Raw genomic sequence first — 15,500 nt, 5'->3', positions numbered from 1 at the left:
AAACTTGAATTTTTCAAAAGTCTATGCCAAATATGTTGTGTCGAAAGGGGTTGCTGTTTTTCAAAAGAATAAAGTCGACGTGCATTTGCCCCTGAATTGTGTTTGCATTACATTGTGTTGCGGTCGTTTGTTTTGTGAAGTTAACGACGACTGCGACATCAAAAAAGTACGCGTGTACGTAGACTGTAAAAGTTTAGGGTCAAAGGTAACTTCGGTACAAAGGTCATTGGAGGACGACGTGCTTGTGAGTGAATGAGCAGATAGCGTTGGGTCACAGTGCATGCAGTGGTATGGCGATTCGGCTAAGAACTTGCTGGTTTTGATTCGCTAACATGGCCATGACTGCTGACAGGATACAGTAAGCTGAACACCCTTCCATCAGTTTTCAACACAACTCAACTCATGATTCCACTTCTGTAGTTACGAATACGATGGCTCTTCTGCCCAGTTTGTTCGATTTTTGTTACACGTCCATAGTCCTCGCATTCGCATTGGTCGTGGCATGGAGGTATTTCTGCGACAAGTCCATAGAGTTATCCTGGCATATGGCTGCGGTAGTTACAAGCTTACCTGTGTGCTATCTTTTCACGGACAGTATAGGCATATTGGCGTTTGCACTAATATGTGTCATTGTTTATGAATGTTTACCAGTTCCTCATTTAGACATCGAAGACAAGGCTGTCCTAATTACCGGTGAGTGAGTGACGTGTACGTATGATGGAAATTTATTGTTATATTGAATGCAATTCACACCACACTTCTTCACAAGAAGGAAACACGGCCGACGTTAAGGTGATATCCAACCAGTTGACTGATGTTACTCTCTATATAAATTCGTGTAGAAAGTGATGAGGTGTACCGTTCGTAAGCGATGAAACAGTAACACAACACTTGACCTTGGTTGGGTAGACTGGACAAATCGTGGTCGACAAGTACCATAGTGGGACACGCGTCCACGGTGATAATTAATGCTTTTAACGTTTAACTTAAAATTCCATAAACTAACACTGCAATGGAAATGTTGCAATGTTTCAACAAAAAACAATAATACAATAACAACAACAATGATGATGATGACAACATAATAACAATGTGATATTCTTGTTATTCTTCTTGTTGTTGTCATTGTTACTGATGTTGAGTTCACTGTTGTGTTTATCCAAATTGTCACTCAAATGAAAATAATCAACCAATAAGATAATAACATACTGGCAACAATAACATTGACATTATTATTACTATTGTTGTTGTTGTTGTTGTAGTTATTGATGTTGTTGAGTTCATTGTTGTGCTTATCATTAATGTTTGTCACTGGAAAGAAAATAAGCAGAATGAGATAATGACAACAATAATGATGATCATGATCATGATAACAACACAGTAACAATTTTGACTATATTATTATTATTGTTGTTGTTGTTGATTCCATTCTTGTGTTTATCGTTTTTGTTTGTCAGTCAAATGAAAACGATCAAGTAGAATGAGATTGTCAACCCTTCCTTTGCTACAAAACATTCATGTATTTATCCGATGTTTGTACGGTTTGCCTGGATCCCTTTCATTTGTCCTTCACTCAAAGTCCTATATTTAGCTTGCCCTAATTTACTGTTTACATTTTTTACCCTGGGGAATCCTCATCTCCCAGTTGTTGCTGTTAATGAGCTAATTAAATTGGTGTGGCATTTTGAACACAGGCGAACATCAATCATTCTGATTGGATGATATCAGTATCTTGATGCTAACCTGACGTATTCCTCTAGTTGTTGATTGTTATCAGAACAAAGAATGAGCTTGGCTAAATACTTTATTGATTTGTATCTTTTCTCAAAGATCTGCATCTTTCCCTCATATACCCGTGGTACTACCATAAAAAGAGTAACATTATCATATTTGTAGTCTTTGGCCTTTGATGAATATTTACAATGCATAGCATTCTTTCTATTTTCAATATTAATATCATATGTATTTGAAAAGGTCACAAGTGTGTGTGCTCCTGAAATTTGATGAAGGGAAGTATTAAATATGGGCAACATAGCTTCTTTTATTGGGGTTTTTCCTCTAGCACAGGAAAGCACAGCCAGACACAGTATTACTAGTATTGGATACCAAGCAAAAGTTTTTTAATAAAATGAAGTATTTGTCAAGCAAGGTTACCTCTACATAATCACAGTATTGCTATTTTCATATTCAGAGTGATGACAGATACTTGAAATAGATCCATAAAGACAGTATGTACTAAGTACATGTGATTTGAAAAACATGTTATTGTATGTAGCCCGCATGTTTTCACCGTAGTCATGCAAGGTCAACTTAAAAGGATACAAAAGCCACTTGAACAATGACTTCACTCACTCTCCATTCTGGAGGGACGTTTTTGATGTTGGGTACAATGTTACTGGTACAGTTCAACAATATACTGCATTGAAACCATTGAAGTGAAATGCATACAGACTGTAAATACTCAAGAAGGACTTGGAAGAAAAGCAGAGAGCCCTTGAAAACATTTCCAATCCTGTGTCTTTTTTTTGCACACTTTTACAACACATTGGTCAAATCTTCCTTACAAAACCAATGAAGATTTTTAGAGGATGTTCCCACTAAGAATAAAATAAAACAGGGAATGATTATGTATCATGGTGAACCCAGTATTTCTCAGTCATGTCAAATTTCAATATAAGATACAGCAGGAACCATAGTTTGAGGTACTTTCTGTAGTGAACTGTATTTATATGTATGCTACACTTGATAATTGATACACTCCGTTTATGGGTAGGTAAATGGTTTGGCTTTGCTCAAATTCATGACGTCTATACCACACCATATGTTATGATCAGTTGTTCAGTTGCTGCAGGCATATCGGTATAGCAGTATATGATACTCATTGGGTGATGTGTAACTGTGCTAACATAGTGACAAAATTTGTATCATGCACTGCAGTATTAGATAGACTCCCTCAACAGCTGCGATGTCAATTGGTAGGTTGAGTAGCAGCGACATTCATGATCATACCAACTGGTGACAGCCACACAAGAATCAATCAGGAGCACTTTTATAAAACCATTAAAGCTAATACGAAAATTCAAAGAAATAAGTGGAAAGGATTGTTGAATATAAAAGTATAAGCAAAACACTGTGGATGCATGTAGCTGCCACTGAAAGGTGGTACACTGACTGTGCACTCTGCTGCCATATTGCTAAAAATACGTACGTACAATGAATGGTGACAACAGAAAAACAAATATTGATGTTTCAGTCTGTTGAAAATGAGGTTGTATCTGTACAATGTAACACTAGCATATATGGTACGACACTAATGGGGTGACTTTCTGCAGTAATATCAAGGGACATCTTCAATTTAATAAATAAATAAAAAAATTCAACGATGCTAATCATCAGATGATTATCAATATTACAGCAGTGGCAATTTCAAAGGGTTGAACACATTACTTTATCATCAATTTTGTCTTGCTGACACGTGTTACCACAATTTGTATTATTTTATTGTGTTATCTCCATAAAATGACAGAGAGTCAACAAATGGCTTGCTGATGATAAATTGACAGAGAGTCAACAAATGGCTTGCTGATGATAAATTATGCTAATTACCATTTCACTGATCATGTTCTCCCTTTAAAGGTACAGTCACCTGTAATCTAAATATGCCCATATATGGTCAAAAGGGGCGTTCCCTGGTATTCAAATACCCATGTGAGGGCGCTGTTTTTAAAAAGCGGCCACCCACTTAAAATCTGTGATTGGTTAGATTTTCTCTTTCCATGGTAACTGTGGCAAAATTGGAACAGGTGACAGTACACCTTTAACCATTATTTGCTGTAACTCTAACAACACAATCCTTCCAGCTTTTGATCATCCAAGGACTTGTCTTTCAGACTTGTTTATATTCTTGAACACAGTTCTTTCACAGTAGCCACTTCCTTGTCCATATACCAGTATTTCATAGTCTGCTGGGCTTGCAGACTGCAAATTCAATGGTGTGGACAAAACAGAATTGGTTGTCTTACACCACACCTCTGACCCTTTAAATTGGTAACTCATACAATGTAATCAGTTTAAACTTTCAATATTTTGACGTGAATCTGACCACAATACTGAAGATAGGTGATTCCAAGTTTGGTGGTGAAAGGGTTTTAATGGAGGCGGAATCTGTCTTGTCCTCTGTAGAATGTAATGTTTTTTTTGCAGATTTTAATTACCATAATAAGTGTATATTTGAATATTAGGTGACCAATTAGCTCATTTACTTCAATCATAGACCCTGTACCAGATCAGTGAATTCAAAATAGCAAGCATCTCCACTTTATATTGAGCAAGACTCAAGTGCAACCATGAATTCTTTTGAGAGTCACTTTATACATGTCTGTGCTCTGTTTCCCTTTCCAGGATGTGACAGTGGTTTTGGACACGCTGCGGCCAAACATCTAGACAGTCTTGGTTTCCAAGTCTTTGCTGGATGTCTTGTAAAAGGTGGTAAGGGAGAACAGCAGTTGATAAATAATTGTTCAGGTCAGCTGACCACATTACAACTAGATGTCACCAAACAAGAACAGATTGATGAAGCTTTTAATGTCATCAATAAAAAACTGGATGGAAAAGGTAATGGTCAAAATGTACATTGTCAAACACGTTTGCTTGGTCAGGCCAAAAAAAAAAAATTGTGCTGTTCCGATAACCTGACCTACCCTATTTTTTGCCTGCCGACCCTAAACTTTTTAGAGCTACATAAACATAGAAGTAAAAAAGAAAGAAAAAGTGTTCATTACCTTGCATGCGATTTTACTTGAAGGAGGACGTCCTTTATGTTTTCATTTTCTTCTTGTGTATGATACGTTTTTCTGGAAATGTGGCCAATGTTTGATGGCCCAGGACCCCTGAAAAATCCACATTTAAAAATAAAAATATTTTGGAAAAAAAATCCCTGCCGACCAACCTACCCTATTTTTGAAAAACAATGTTATCGGAACAGTACAATTTATTTTTTTGGCCTCAGAGATAAACCATTCATTTTCAGATTTTTTAGATCCAGCAGTCTCTTGGCTAGTGGCCAAATAATACTGGTAGCCTAAACTGGTAGCCTAGCTTCAGTTTCCACCAGCCCACTACTCAACATCTATATTACCGATATATGTACCAGAAGCTGCAATGCTGTACTGGTAGTTCAATGTTTTGTCTGGGACTGGGTATTTGGACGGTAACCGTCCGACCCAAATACCCAGACAAAACTTTGAGCTACAGCACTGCAGCTAAGTTACCAGCTGAATAATTCACTATTCTGCCTAATATGTGAAACAAACAACTTCTTGCGTGGTGGTGGATATTATTAATATAACTATTCCGATCCAGTTGATTTGTTCATCCCTCGATAGCATTATCCAGGTTACTCAGAGGCCTGTACCGGTTCGCCCTCAAAGCCATTTTGCCAGTTTGCCCTCAAAGCATCTTTGCCATTCCACAAACTCAAAGATACATTACACGGGCCTTTAAGTAGTTCCCAAAACTTGAAAATTAGATGTGCAGACATTTCCCCTTTAACCCTACATCATTCTGTCTCCATGTATAGTAAGGCAGTCCAACCACACCAGAGTAAACTATGGGGTCACTCCAAAGTAGGGTCATATGGGTCACATGGGTTAAGCATACAAACCCATCAATCCCTCAACTCAGGCTCAACCTGTTCAGCGTTCATACAGTTACAGTATAGGTCATAGGTCATATCACACCCCTTCAGAAATCCTCTTAGCTGTGGCTCTGAATGAATTTCATTATTGTTGTTCCCTTCAGGCCAAACAAAAAAAATTGTGCTGTTCCGATAACCCGATTTTTTACCTGCCGACCCTAAACTTTTTAGAGCTATGTAAACACGGAAGTAAACTGAGAAAGAAAAACCCTTAAAATCACACGTTCGTTACTTTGCATTTTAGTTTTGCTTAACGAGGATGTCTTTTGTGGTTTTTTTTTCTTTTATATGTACGATACATTTTTCTGGAAATGTTGTAGCCTGTGCTTGACCGCCCTGAACCTCTGAAAAATGCATATTTAAAAATAAAAATATTTTGGGAAAAAAATTCTTGCCAACCTACCTACCTTATTTTTGAAAACCATGTTATCAGAACAGCACAATATATATTTTTTGGCCTTACTAACAATCAATCTGACAGTACCGGTAAATAACAAGTACACTGTATTTGCTTTGTCAACACTTACATGTATTTCTCAGACTGTGTATTGTTATCATTGACAGGTAAATTTCTTTCAAGACAAGAATAGAATTATCTTTATAAACAAAGTGAGGACGAGGCAAAAACGTGGTGTTCCATACAGCTCAGTTTAAATTAGAGTGTACTGGTAGACAGAGAGTTTAAATTGAGAATTAAGTGTAAAAAGAACAAATACTAAAAAAATTGTCAAATATTTCAGTTACTGTACCTCTCAATACTGGAATTGCTAGCTACAAAATTACACTATTGCATGACAATTAAGTGATGGAATTAGTAACCAGCAAACTATCAGGGAAGATTGATAATAGCTGATTGAGATATGGTTTTTCACATCTGATCATATGTTCCCTCAGTTGGAACATAATTTTTCCTCTACACCAGCTAGTTGCAATCTGTAATCTTCATGATGTGTGACATGAAAAACATTCAGTGTAACTTGAACATTTGGAGATCACTGCCTCATAGCATCCTCTAAAACTTTTAGATTAGATTGTGATCTTTAGAAATACAAAACCAAGTACTGGTATGTATCCTTACTTCATAATGATGCTCTTTCTATTCCAGGTTTATGGGGTTTGGTAAATAATGCCGGTATAATTTCTATGTGCAATGTGGAACTTTTACCCATCCATGTATTCCAGAAAGTCTGGGACATCAATTGCCTGGGCGGCATTCGTATGATCAAGAAATTTTTACCTTTGATTAGGAAATCTAAAGGAAGAATCGTCAATCTCTCAAGTGTCGCAGGTCAGTATGTGTCAGTCTTATGTTCATCAGGCTTTATCACCATGGCAACATATAAATTGACCATAATTGAATATGCATAATAGGTTAGCTTTGTACACAGAACATATACTAAACACTTTTGTTCGGCTAAGGCAGTAAAAAAGGCAAACAACAATGTAGCATCTTGCAGAGGTCTCATACTAGAATTTTCTGATAATAGGCCTATCAACATAAGGCCCATGAGTGATTATTTTGGGAGGGAGCGCTTATTTTGGATTTTAGTTTTGCCTGATCTTTATTAGAGACGTCTCAATTTTCCTCACCTTTACACTAAAAGTTACCAATGAGCAGTCATAAAATGACTTTTGTGTGGCAAACAAAATGAAAACATTGAGGTTTCTGGCTTCCTGACTGCAGTCATTTACATCAGACATCTCTACTGTACTGAAAATAACTGTAAATGGAATGATTCTGAGACAGACACTGATACATTGTAGCAGTTTATGTCTAGATGTCTTTTTCAGCCCTGCTACTACAGTTCATCTTGTGTAGGTGCTGAGAAGGTCCTGTTCGTTGTCATGACAATCAATTTGCATACAACTCTGTGAATGAAATGAGCTGTCAAAATACGATGGTTTCAAATGGGTTCGAACTCACAACGTACGGCACCCAATCGCCTAGCAGAGAAGCCACAGACAAAACGGCTCGGCCAAATCCCCAATCTCAAATCTCAAAGGGTCACCAAACTTTTGAGTGTCACTGCAGGGCAGCTAAAATTCGCTCCCCTGAGCATCTAGGCGAGTGGTAGGCAAGTTATTCACCAGCTCCCTTGAAAAGAATATAGAGAGTGAAAAATGATCAACTTTTGATTAACCCTTTGAGTGCTGTAATTTTTCCTTCCAATGTTTTAGTGCAACATGTTCTAATTGTTGTGAATTTTTGTGTAATTTTTTTGATAATTTTTACCCAATGGACATCACATTTCATTGCCTACACCTTTTTATCAAAATTTTAGCAAAAATCTAAAGAATATAGACTGGGGATATTCATAAAGATGACAAAAATTGACTTTGCGGCTCAAAGGGTGAACTGAACATTAAATATTTTGAATTCCAAGGAGACATTCCCTTATTATGTTTTCAGAATTATATTGTTTGAACAAAGACAATCTGATAAAAATTTGATTTAATAATTAAAGCATTCCCGGCCGTAAGAGTTTAATATGCTCAACAACTCATTTATTCTGAACAAGACAGCATATTTTTCATGGTAACCTTAATCTACATGTACGGTATACAATCATAAATGATAAATTATTATTACCTGCTGGTGTACAGGTCCACGCGAGTGGAAAATATTTCTCATTGATTTTTGTTTGCGTGAGTGGTAGGCGAGCAAGCAGAGTGAATTGCTCTCTCAAAATGTAAGATCTGTCACTGCTGTCCATTTTACCGGTTTCCTTTGGGTATTAGGTGTGTAAGTATTCACATCAATTGCAAATTACTTGAAAATTCACTGCATGAGCAGAATCTTGAAAAATAGCTTTTTGTTGTCTGGTCATAGACAAAAATATCCCTAAACTAAAATATGCATGGGCTACCAGCCATTGTCACGGGGCTACCTTCTTCAGAAAATGGTAGCCCAAGTGGACTACCAGGGAAAAAAGTTAATTTTGGTTAATTTTGGTTATCATAGGAAAGTTTTAACATTCACCATTTCAACTACACTTCCAGCCAGATTGTAGTCAGGTTGGTGAACTTGCTGTGTTTTCATAGTCCTTAATGTCCACAGGCAGACATGTACATTTATGCATACTGTGAGGCTTACAGTACATACATACAGCCAATACGTCCTAGGCATTCACACAGTGTGTCCCAACTAATTTCATATGATGTACAAATCAATTTTCTGTATGGTTTAATTGAAGGGAGACTACCATTTGCCGGAGCAAGTGCATACTGTGTTTCAAAAGCTGGCTTGGAGATCCTATCTGACGTCCTCCGACAAGAGTTGGTAGATTGGGGAGTTACTGTCAGTATCATTGAACCTAGTGGATTTCAAACTGGTAAGATTGGAATGGCAAAAGGGTAAAGAAATAACCTCAAAATGGCAAAAATGTGTAAATCTAAATCATTAAAATTATTACACATGTACCATCAGAGACCACTAAATTAAGGTCCGATGGTACTGTCAGCCAAATGTAATGTTTACTAGATAACTTGACAAATTTGACACCCCTGAAAATAACTAATTATTATAATTTACATCAAATATGAAATGTATACAGGAATCAGGAATTTCCCTCAACCCAAAATTTGCTACCGTGACTCAAAAATCTACAGAGAAAACCATTTATTTGATGTGCCACCTCTCCTATAAATTATACATACCATGTACCGTATGTATTTATAGGAGAGTAAAATCAGATTACATTAATTTACAAGAGGATTACATTAGATTGCAATAGAATTATGGTATATCATACTACATCAGGATTACAATAGATTTTAGCTAGATTGTATTAGATTATGATTATATTAGATTACTGTAACCTAGCCTAGACCATATTCATCACTTTTGGCCTTCGTCCCCACTCCTTCTAGCCTCAAAGTCCACTTTTAGCGCCATAGCATAAAAACAGCTCATTTAAAAGTGAATGGTCTCCAGGAGAAACGATGATGTCACTGGCGTCCCGATGAAAGTAAATCAGTTCAAATGTTCTTCTCTTGATTGGTCAATGATTACATGCTGGTGTTGATGATCATAAACTAGCCTGAGAACGGTTAGGTTATGAGTTAGTTTATGAGCAACAATTTTAGCAAATATTGGCCAATCATGAGAGGAATATTTGAACTGATTTACTTTCAAGGAGACGCCAGTGACATCATTATCTCTCCTGGAGACTGTTCACTTTCAAATGAGCTGTTTTTATGCTGTGGCGCTAAAATGGGATCTCGAGGCTAGACGGAGTGGGGATGCAGGCTGAAAGCAACGAATGTAGGGTGTAGGCTAACTACCTAACCATATCCATGACCATATAATAAGATTACATTATAATAGGATTATATTGTAATAGGATTACTGTACATTACTTTACTACAGGATTACATAATAGACTAGACTTGCCATAGGATTACAATGCTCACATGATATGTTTGAGAATTGTAATCCATTCATGGGTGTTGTTGGAATATGACAAGAATGAAAGGCACAAGAATAATATGAGATATGATATAGGGAAAGATATGTTTTACAATCTACTGAAAGGAGGTGTGGCGTTATTTTATTTCTAGATATTGCTGAAAAGGATAAACTTGAGGTGATATACCGGAATGTGATGGATGGAGTCAATGAAGAAATCAGGACAAGTTATAACATTGAGGACTACTCGGCAAAAGTTGAAGATAAACTAAACAAGAATGAAATGATTGACAGATCATTGTATTGCCCGGACTTAAGTCTTGTGGTCGATGTCATCCTGGATGCTTTGCTGTCTACATACCCAAAGAGCCGATACCCGATTGGTCAAGGCAGCAAAACCATCATGTGGAGTGCCAATCACCTGCCTTCTGTCATCTTAGACCTTGTGTACCTGGTCATTTCAACAGACTTGTTGTATGTCCAACCCAAAAGGGTGAGGTAAAGCCTGAGTGTATGTTTTCAAAGACTGTTACTTAAAGAGTGTGTTCCACACAATGTGAGTTTCTTTAAGGAGACAGCTATGCAAATTTAGATAATTGGTGGCTTTGAAGTAGACAGAATATTGTAAAAAATGAATATGCCTTACATCAAATGCATTGTTTTTTAACATAATATAAATTTGCTCATGTAAAGTAGAAATTTATTGTCATGTGGCCTTTTTGTGCCCCATCTGTTATAAGAGGCATGCAAAATTACAATGTTTTGAAAATTTTATTTGTTGTAACAACATATGTGTTTTGAACCATATGTTCTCAAGTATTTTTCTTCTTTCACTATTTACCATTTGACTTTTAGTTGCCTCTACCATGGTGATATTATTACCATGGTGATATTATTACCATGGTGATATTACTACCATGGTGATATGCAGAGTGCTCGAGAACATTGTACTTCAGCAAGATGTTAAAGATGTTATTACTCATGGAGGATTTATCAGCTCTGTGTAATACAAATATTAAACGGCCTGTAGCTGTATCTCTTGATGATGTTTCAACATTTTTACATGTCAAGTGCGAGTTCTAGTTCTACTCCTCAAAGCATGTTAAAAGACCCACTGTTCAGCTTGCCAATAAATGTAGTATAAATGTAGTATGCATAGTTGTTTACATTTGAATTCTGCTCTGGACCAGAATTCACTTGTTAATAGTGACAATACAATCTACACTTGTACAGGCTGAGTTGACAAGCTGAATACTATGACTCGAAATATGCTTTTAGGGGTAGAACATGGGATTGTGGTTAAAATTAAAAATAGATATATGTATGGTCAAACAGTATTAGAAAGTTACACCTACTGGCCCGAATGATCAAACTTACCAGCCAACATGTACCGGGATATACATGTATGTATACCACTCTTTTGTGGAAGTGGAGATTTAGCCGAGCGGTTCTCTCTGTGGCCTCTCCGCTAGGCGACTGATGCCGTATGTTGTGGGTTCGAACCCAATTGAAAACTAGCCGTATATCCTATAAAAACATGTAAATGTATACACCCACTCTTCAAAAACCAAACCAAAATTTCATTCTCAAGATTTTGATGGCAAATTAAAACTTTCACAGTGAGCAATAGAGGTGAAAGCTCTATGCATGAATGTAATGTACCCTGCTAGGACAAATGAAAATACTAACAATGTGTGACAATGAATGTTCTCCATGAAATATATGGTAGATCTGTCAAGAAAATAGTGTTAGCATTTTTATTGTCTGCAAGTGACAGAAAATGCAAAACTACTTTTGAATTAAAAAAAAATTGAATTGTTTTAAATATTTGGTCTCTTAAAACATTTTCATTTGACTTTTCATATATTTTATATAAATTTTTCTCACTACACAGTTGCAGTGTGTAATATAACAGCTCTCCGAAATTAATTTTCTCATTATTCACAAAATTCTTTCTGATTGAAAGCATTTTGCTTTTATGTCAGAAGAGAAAACTGGTAAAACCTCTGCTCCCAAGATTTTAAAAACAGCGGTGAAACCCTTCCATAGATGATTTGTTGGCTTCTTCTAATAATACAAGATTAGTAGTATAATGATTCAACGTCTTGGAAAAAACATTGTTTGAAACTTCAAAAAGTTTGAAAGATTATTTAGAAGATATAGGGTAATGTGTCAAGAAATCATGTACATCAAAATGCTTAAAGACCCAATAGCTGTAACTTTTGATGATTTTTCTGCCGTTTTTGTTTCGAATGTCATCTTTACTTTTTCGTTCTACTCCCAAAAAGCAGGTGGAGATATACAACATTGTCAACTCCATCATAAAGTGCATTGTTATATCTGGACTTGACCTGGTCTGGACTCGACTTCCAATGTAAACGATAACATTACATATCTCTTAGATGCTGTGGTAATAGACCAAAAAGTCTGCGATGAACTCAAACAATGGGAAACCGACATGGTACGAAGAATTACTGACACTAAACAACGAAAACTTCACCGAGATGGCATCAACGTCAAACTCTCCGATCATCGATTCCATCAGTATATTTATAAACGGTTTGAAAGCCCGCCAACAACCGAGTATGAAAACAAGAACTCACAAACTTCTGAACCTAGTACTGACAACACTCAATTGTACCCATCCACCGTTATAAACTTATCCAGTGTTCCTCTCAGCGAAGCCGAGGTAAGTCTCCTAGAAAAAGGACTCACGTTCTGTCCCACCCCCACCAAAGCAAACAAAATCCAGCTAGATACAGATATGACTTCTTCTATCGTCGTCTGCGCCTCACAGAATTTTTTCATACTGACGATGACGCTCAACTGACCAAGGATCTAAATCCGTTTCGCAAAAAAAGTAATTTCACGCCACCCCCTAATCGTGACCCTTTTCTGGAGACTTATATCGCCTTTGTCAACGATGATATCAATAATCAACCCTATATTAATAAGTTCAGGGACAACCTAAATAAACTAGAGAGAGATGCATTGTCAAATTTAAGACAAAGACCAGATTTAGTAATCAAACCAGCGGACAAAGGTTCATCCACTGTGGTCATGAATAAGACCGATTACATCGCAGAAGCTGACAAAATCCTGAACAACCCCAAACATTATCAACGACTTCGATCAGACCCCACTAACAAAATCAACAAAATCATAACAAACGCAATAGATGAAGAATACAAAGAGGGGAATTTAACCAAAGAAACCAAAGATTATTTAATCTGCACAACCCAACCCCTGGCAAATTTTACATTTTACCCAAAATACACAAACCTGGTATACCTTTCCGTCCGATAATCTCCACTATAAATCACCCTACTCAAAAGATTTCAGAGTTTGTAGATCACTTTCTTCAACCACTTGTTTCCGAGCTTCCATCCCACATCAAAGATACAACTCACTTTCTACAGAGACTCAAAAACCTAGGAAAAGTTCCAAAGGGTAGTACCTTGGCCACATTTGATGTAACATCCCTCTACTCTAACATTCCTATCGATGAATCAAGCATGTGAAATTGCCCTGGAAAACCGCAAAGAAAAGAACCCGCCAACAAAACCATAATCAAATTCCTCACCCTCATTTTGCATAACAATAATTTCAGCTTCAATGGTCAACATTATTTACAAATATTCGGCACAGCGATGGGTCAAAAGATGGCCCCAAGTTATGCAAATATTTTCATGGGCCAACTGGAATCAAAAATCTTAGCACAAACACCTCACAAACCACTTGACTGGGCTAGATTTATTGATGATGTCAATTCCATCTGGTCATGTGACCGATCAATAATTACCGCGTTCTTCACATTTATCAACGACATTCACCCTACAATCAAATTCACTATGACCGTCTCTAACACTTCTGTCCCCTTTCTTGATGTTACACAGCACGTGGACCAAGATGGAAACATAGAAACAGACCTTTACAAAAAGCCGACCGACACCAATCAATATTTGCTATTCACTTCTTCTCACCCTAGGCATACAAAAACAGGCATTCCATACGGCCTGGCGTTGCGTATCTGCCGCATCTGCTCCAAAAATGACTGGCGGGATGTTCGTTTAAATGAACTGAAAGCATCACTCGTTCAACGTGGCTATCCAGAAAATCTCGTAGATGATCAAATACATCGCGCCAAACAAATATCCCGAGACACCCTACTACAGTATAAATCAAAACAAGACCAGTCACGCATACCATTAGTAACAACGTTTAACCCACACCACCCCAACATCAAACAAATTGTCAATTCCCACTTCGATATCTTACACAAATCAACTCGCTGCAAAACTGCCATTCCAAATCCACCAATAATAGCTCATAGACGTAGTCATAATCTACGAGACCTCTTAGTCCATAGCGACATACAACAGTCAAAACTTCCGACAGGTTTCTACAAATGCGGTTCTAACAGAGGTTGCAACATCTGCAAGTACTCCACTAATGCCACGCAATTTCAAAGTCACGTAACAAACTCCGTTTACACCATCAAACATAACATTACTTGCAAATCCAAAACCTGGTTTATCTAATCACATGTAACAGATGCAATAAACAGTATGTTGGAGAAACTAAAACAGAATTTCGCCTCAGGTTCAATAACCATCTATCAACCATAAGACTCAAAGCTAACACTCCCGTCGCGATTCATTTCAACGAAAATCAACACACCATTAACGACGTTTCAATAATAGGGATTATCAAAATAAATAAACAAGATGACACGCTTCGCAAGAAAATAGAATCCATCTGGATTTCAAAACTGGATACATTGTCACCAAACGGCCTCACATTCTTAGCTAAAAGCAATTTAAATAACAATTGCTCACAGCGCCCTCGGACAGGCACTATAAATAACCATTACCGCCAATTTTGAATCGCCACTTTCCATCTGCGCCACACATAAACGGTAAGAATTGTCATATTCTATATCCTTTGTAACTTTCAAATTTACTCAGCCTATAAAGTCCGTTTAGCATTTAATTAGGATCAACACTATCCTTACACTGTTCTGTATTTGTCTGTATTCTCCCTTGTAGACATCTTCAACCTGATGAAGTCCTACTTTTAGGACGAAACGTTGTATCAAAATTACCAACAGAATAAACAGAAAATATACAAGCAGATCAGTAGACGTGTGCAATTTTATTCATCCGCTATATATATATATATATATATATATATATATATATATATATATATATATATATATATAATACTTACCATGTATTTCTAGGTGGTGTTAAAAATTTGATAAATAATTTTTGTGGGTATTTTGAAACCAACTCAGAGCATTTGTCAGCATTGATAATGTGCAGCTTCTCTGATATACAAAGATTACATCGCTCACTTACGTCAGAGCAACTCGACGCCTTGTCAATAATTGAA

General features: G+C 36.9%; 1 protein-coding gene across 1 annotated transcript; it reads left to right on the top strand.

The window, feature by feature from the left end:
* Positions 1-256: 256 nt before the first annotated feature.
* LOC139140972 (retinol dehydrogenase 7-like) lies at positions 257-13,568 on the top strand. The gene is made up of 5 exons (XM_070710494.1): positions 257-693; positions 4,402-4,614; positions 6,801-6,983; positions 8,890-9,027; positions 10,256-13,568. The coding sequence occupies exons 1-5, from the start codon at positions 432-434 to the stop codon at positions 10,603-10,605; spliced, it is 1,146 nt and encodes a 381-aa protein (XP_070566595.1). The 5' UTR covers positions 257-431; the 3' UTR covers positions 10,606-13,568.
* Positions 13,569-15,500: the final 1,932 nt, after the last annotated feature.

This window comes from Ptychodera flava, chromosome 1, assembly GCF_041260155.1.
Source record: "Ptychodera flava strain L36383 chromosome 1, AS_Pfla_20210202, whole genome shotgun sequence".
NCBI classification, from domain to species: domain Eukaryota; kingdom Metazoa; phylum Hemichordata; class Enteropneusta; family Ptychoderidae; genus Ptychodera; species Ptychodera flava.
The sequence above is the reverse complement of the archived record's forward strand: the minus strand, read 5'-3'. Positions and strand labels throughout refer to the sequence as shown.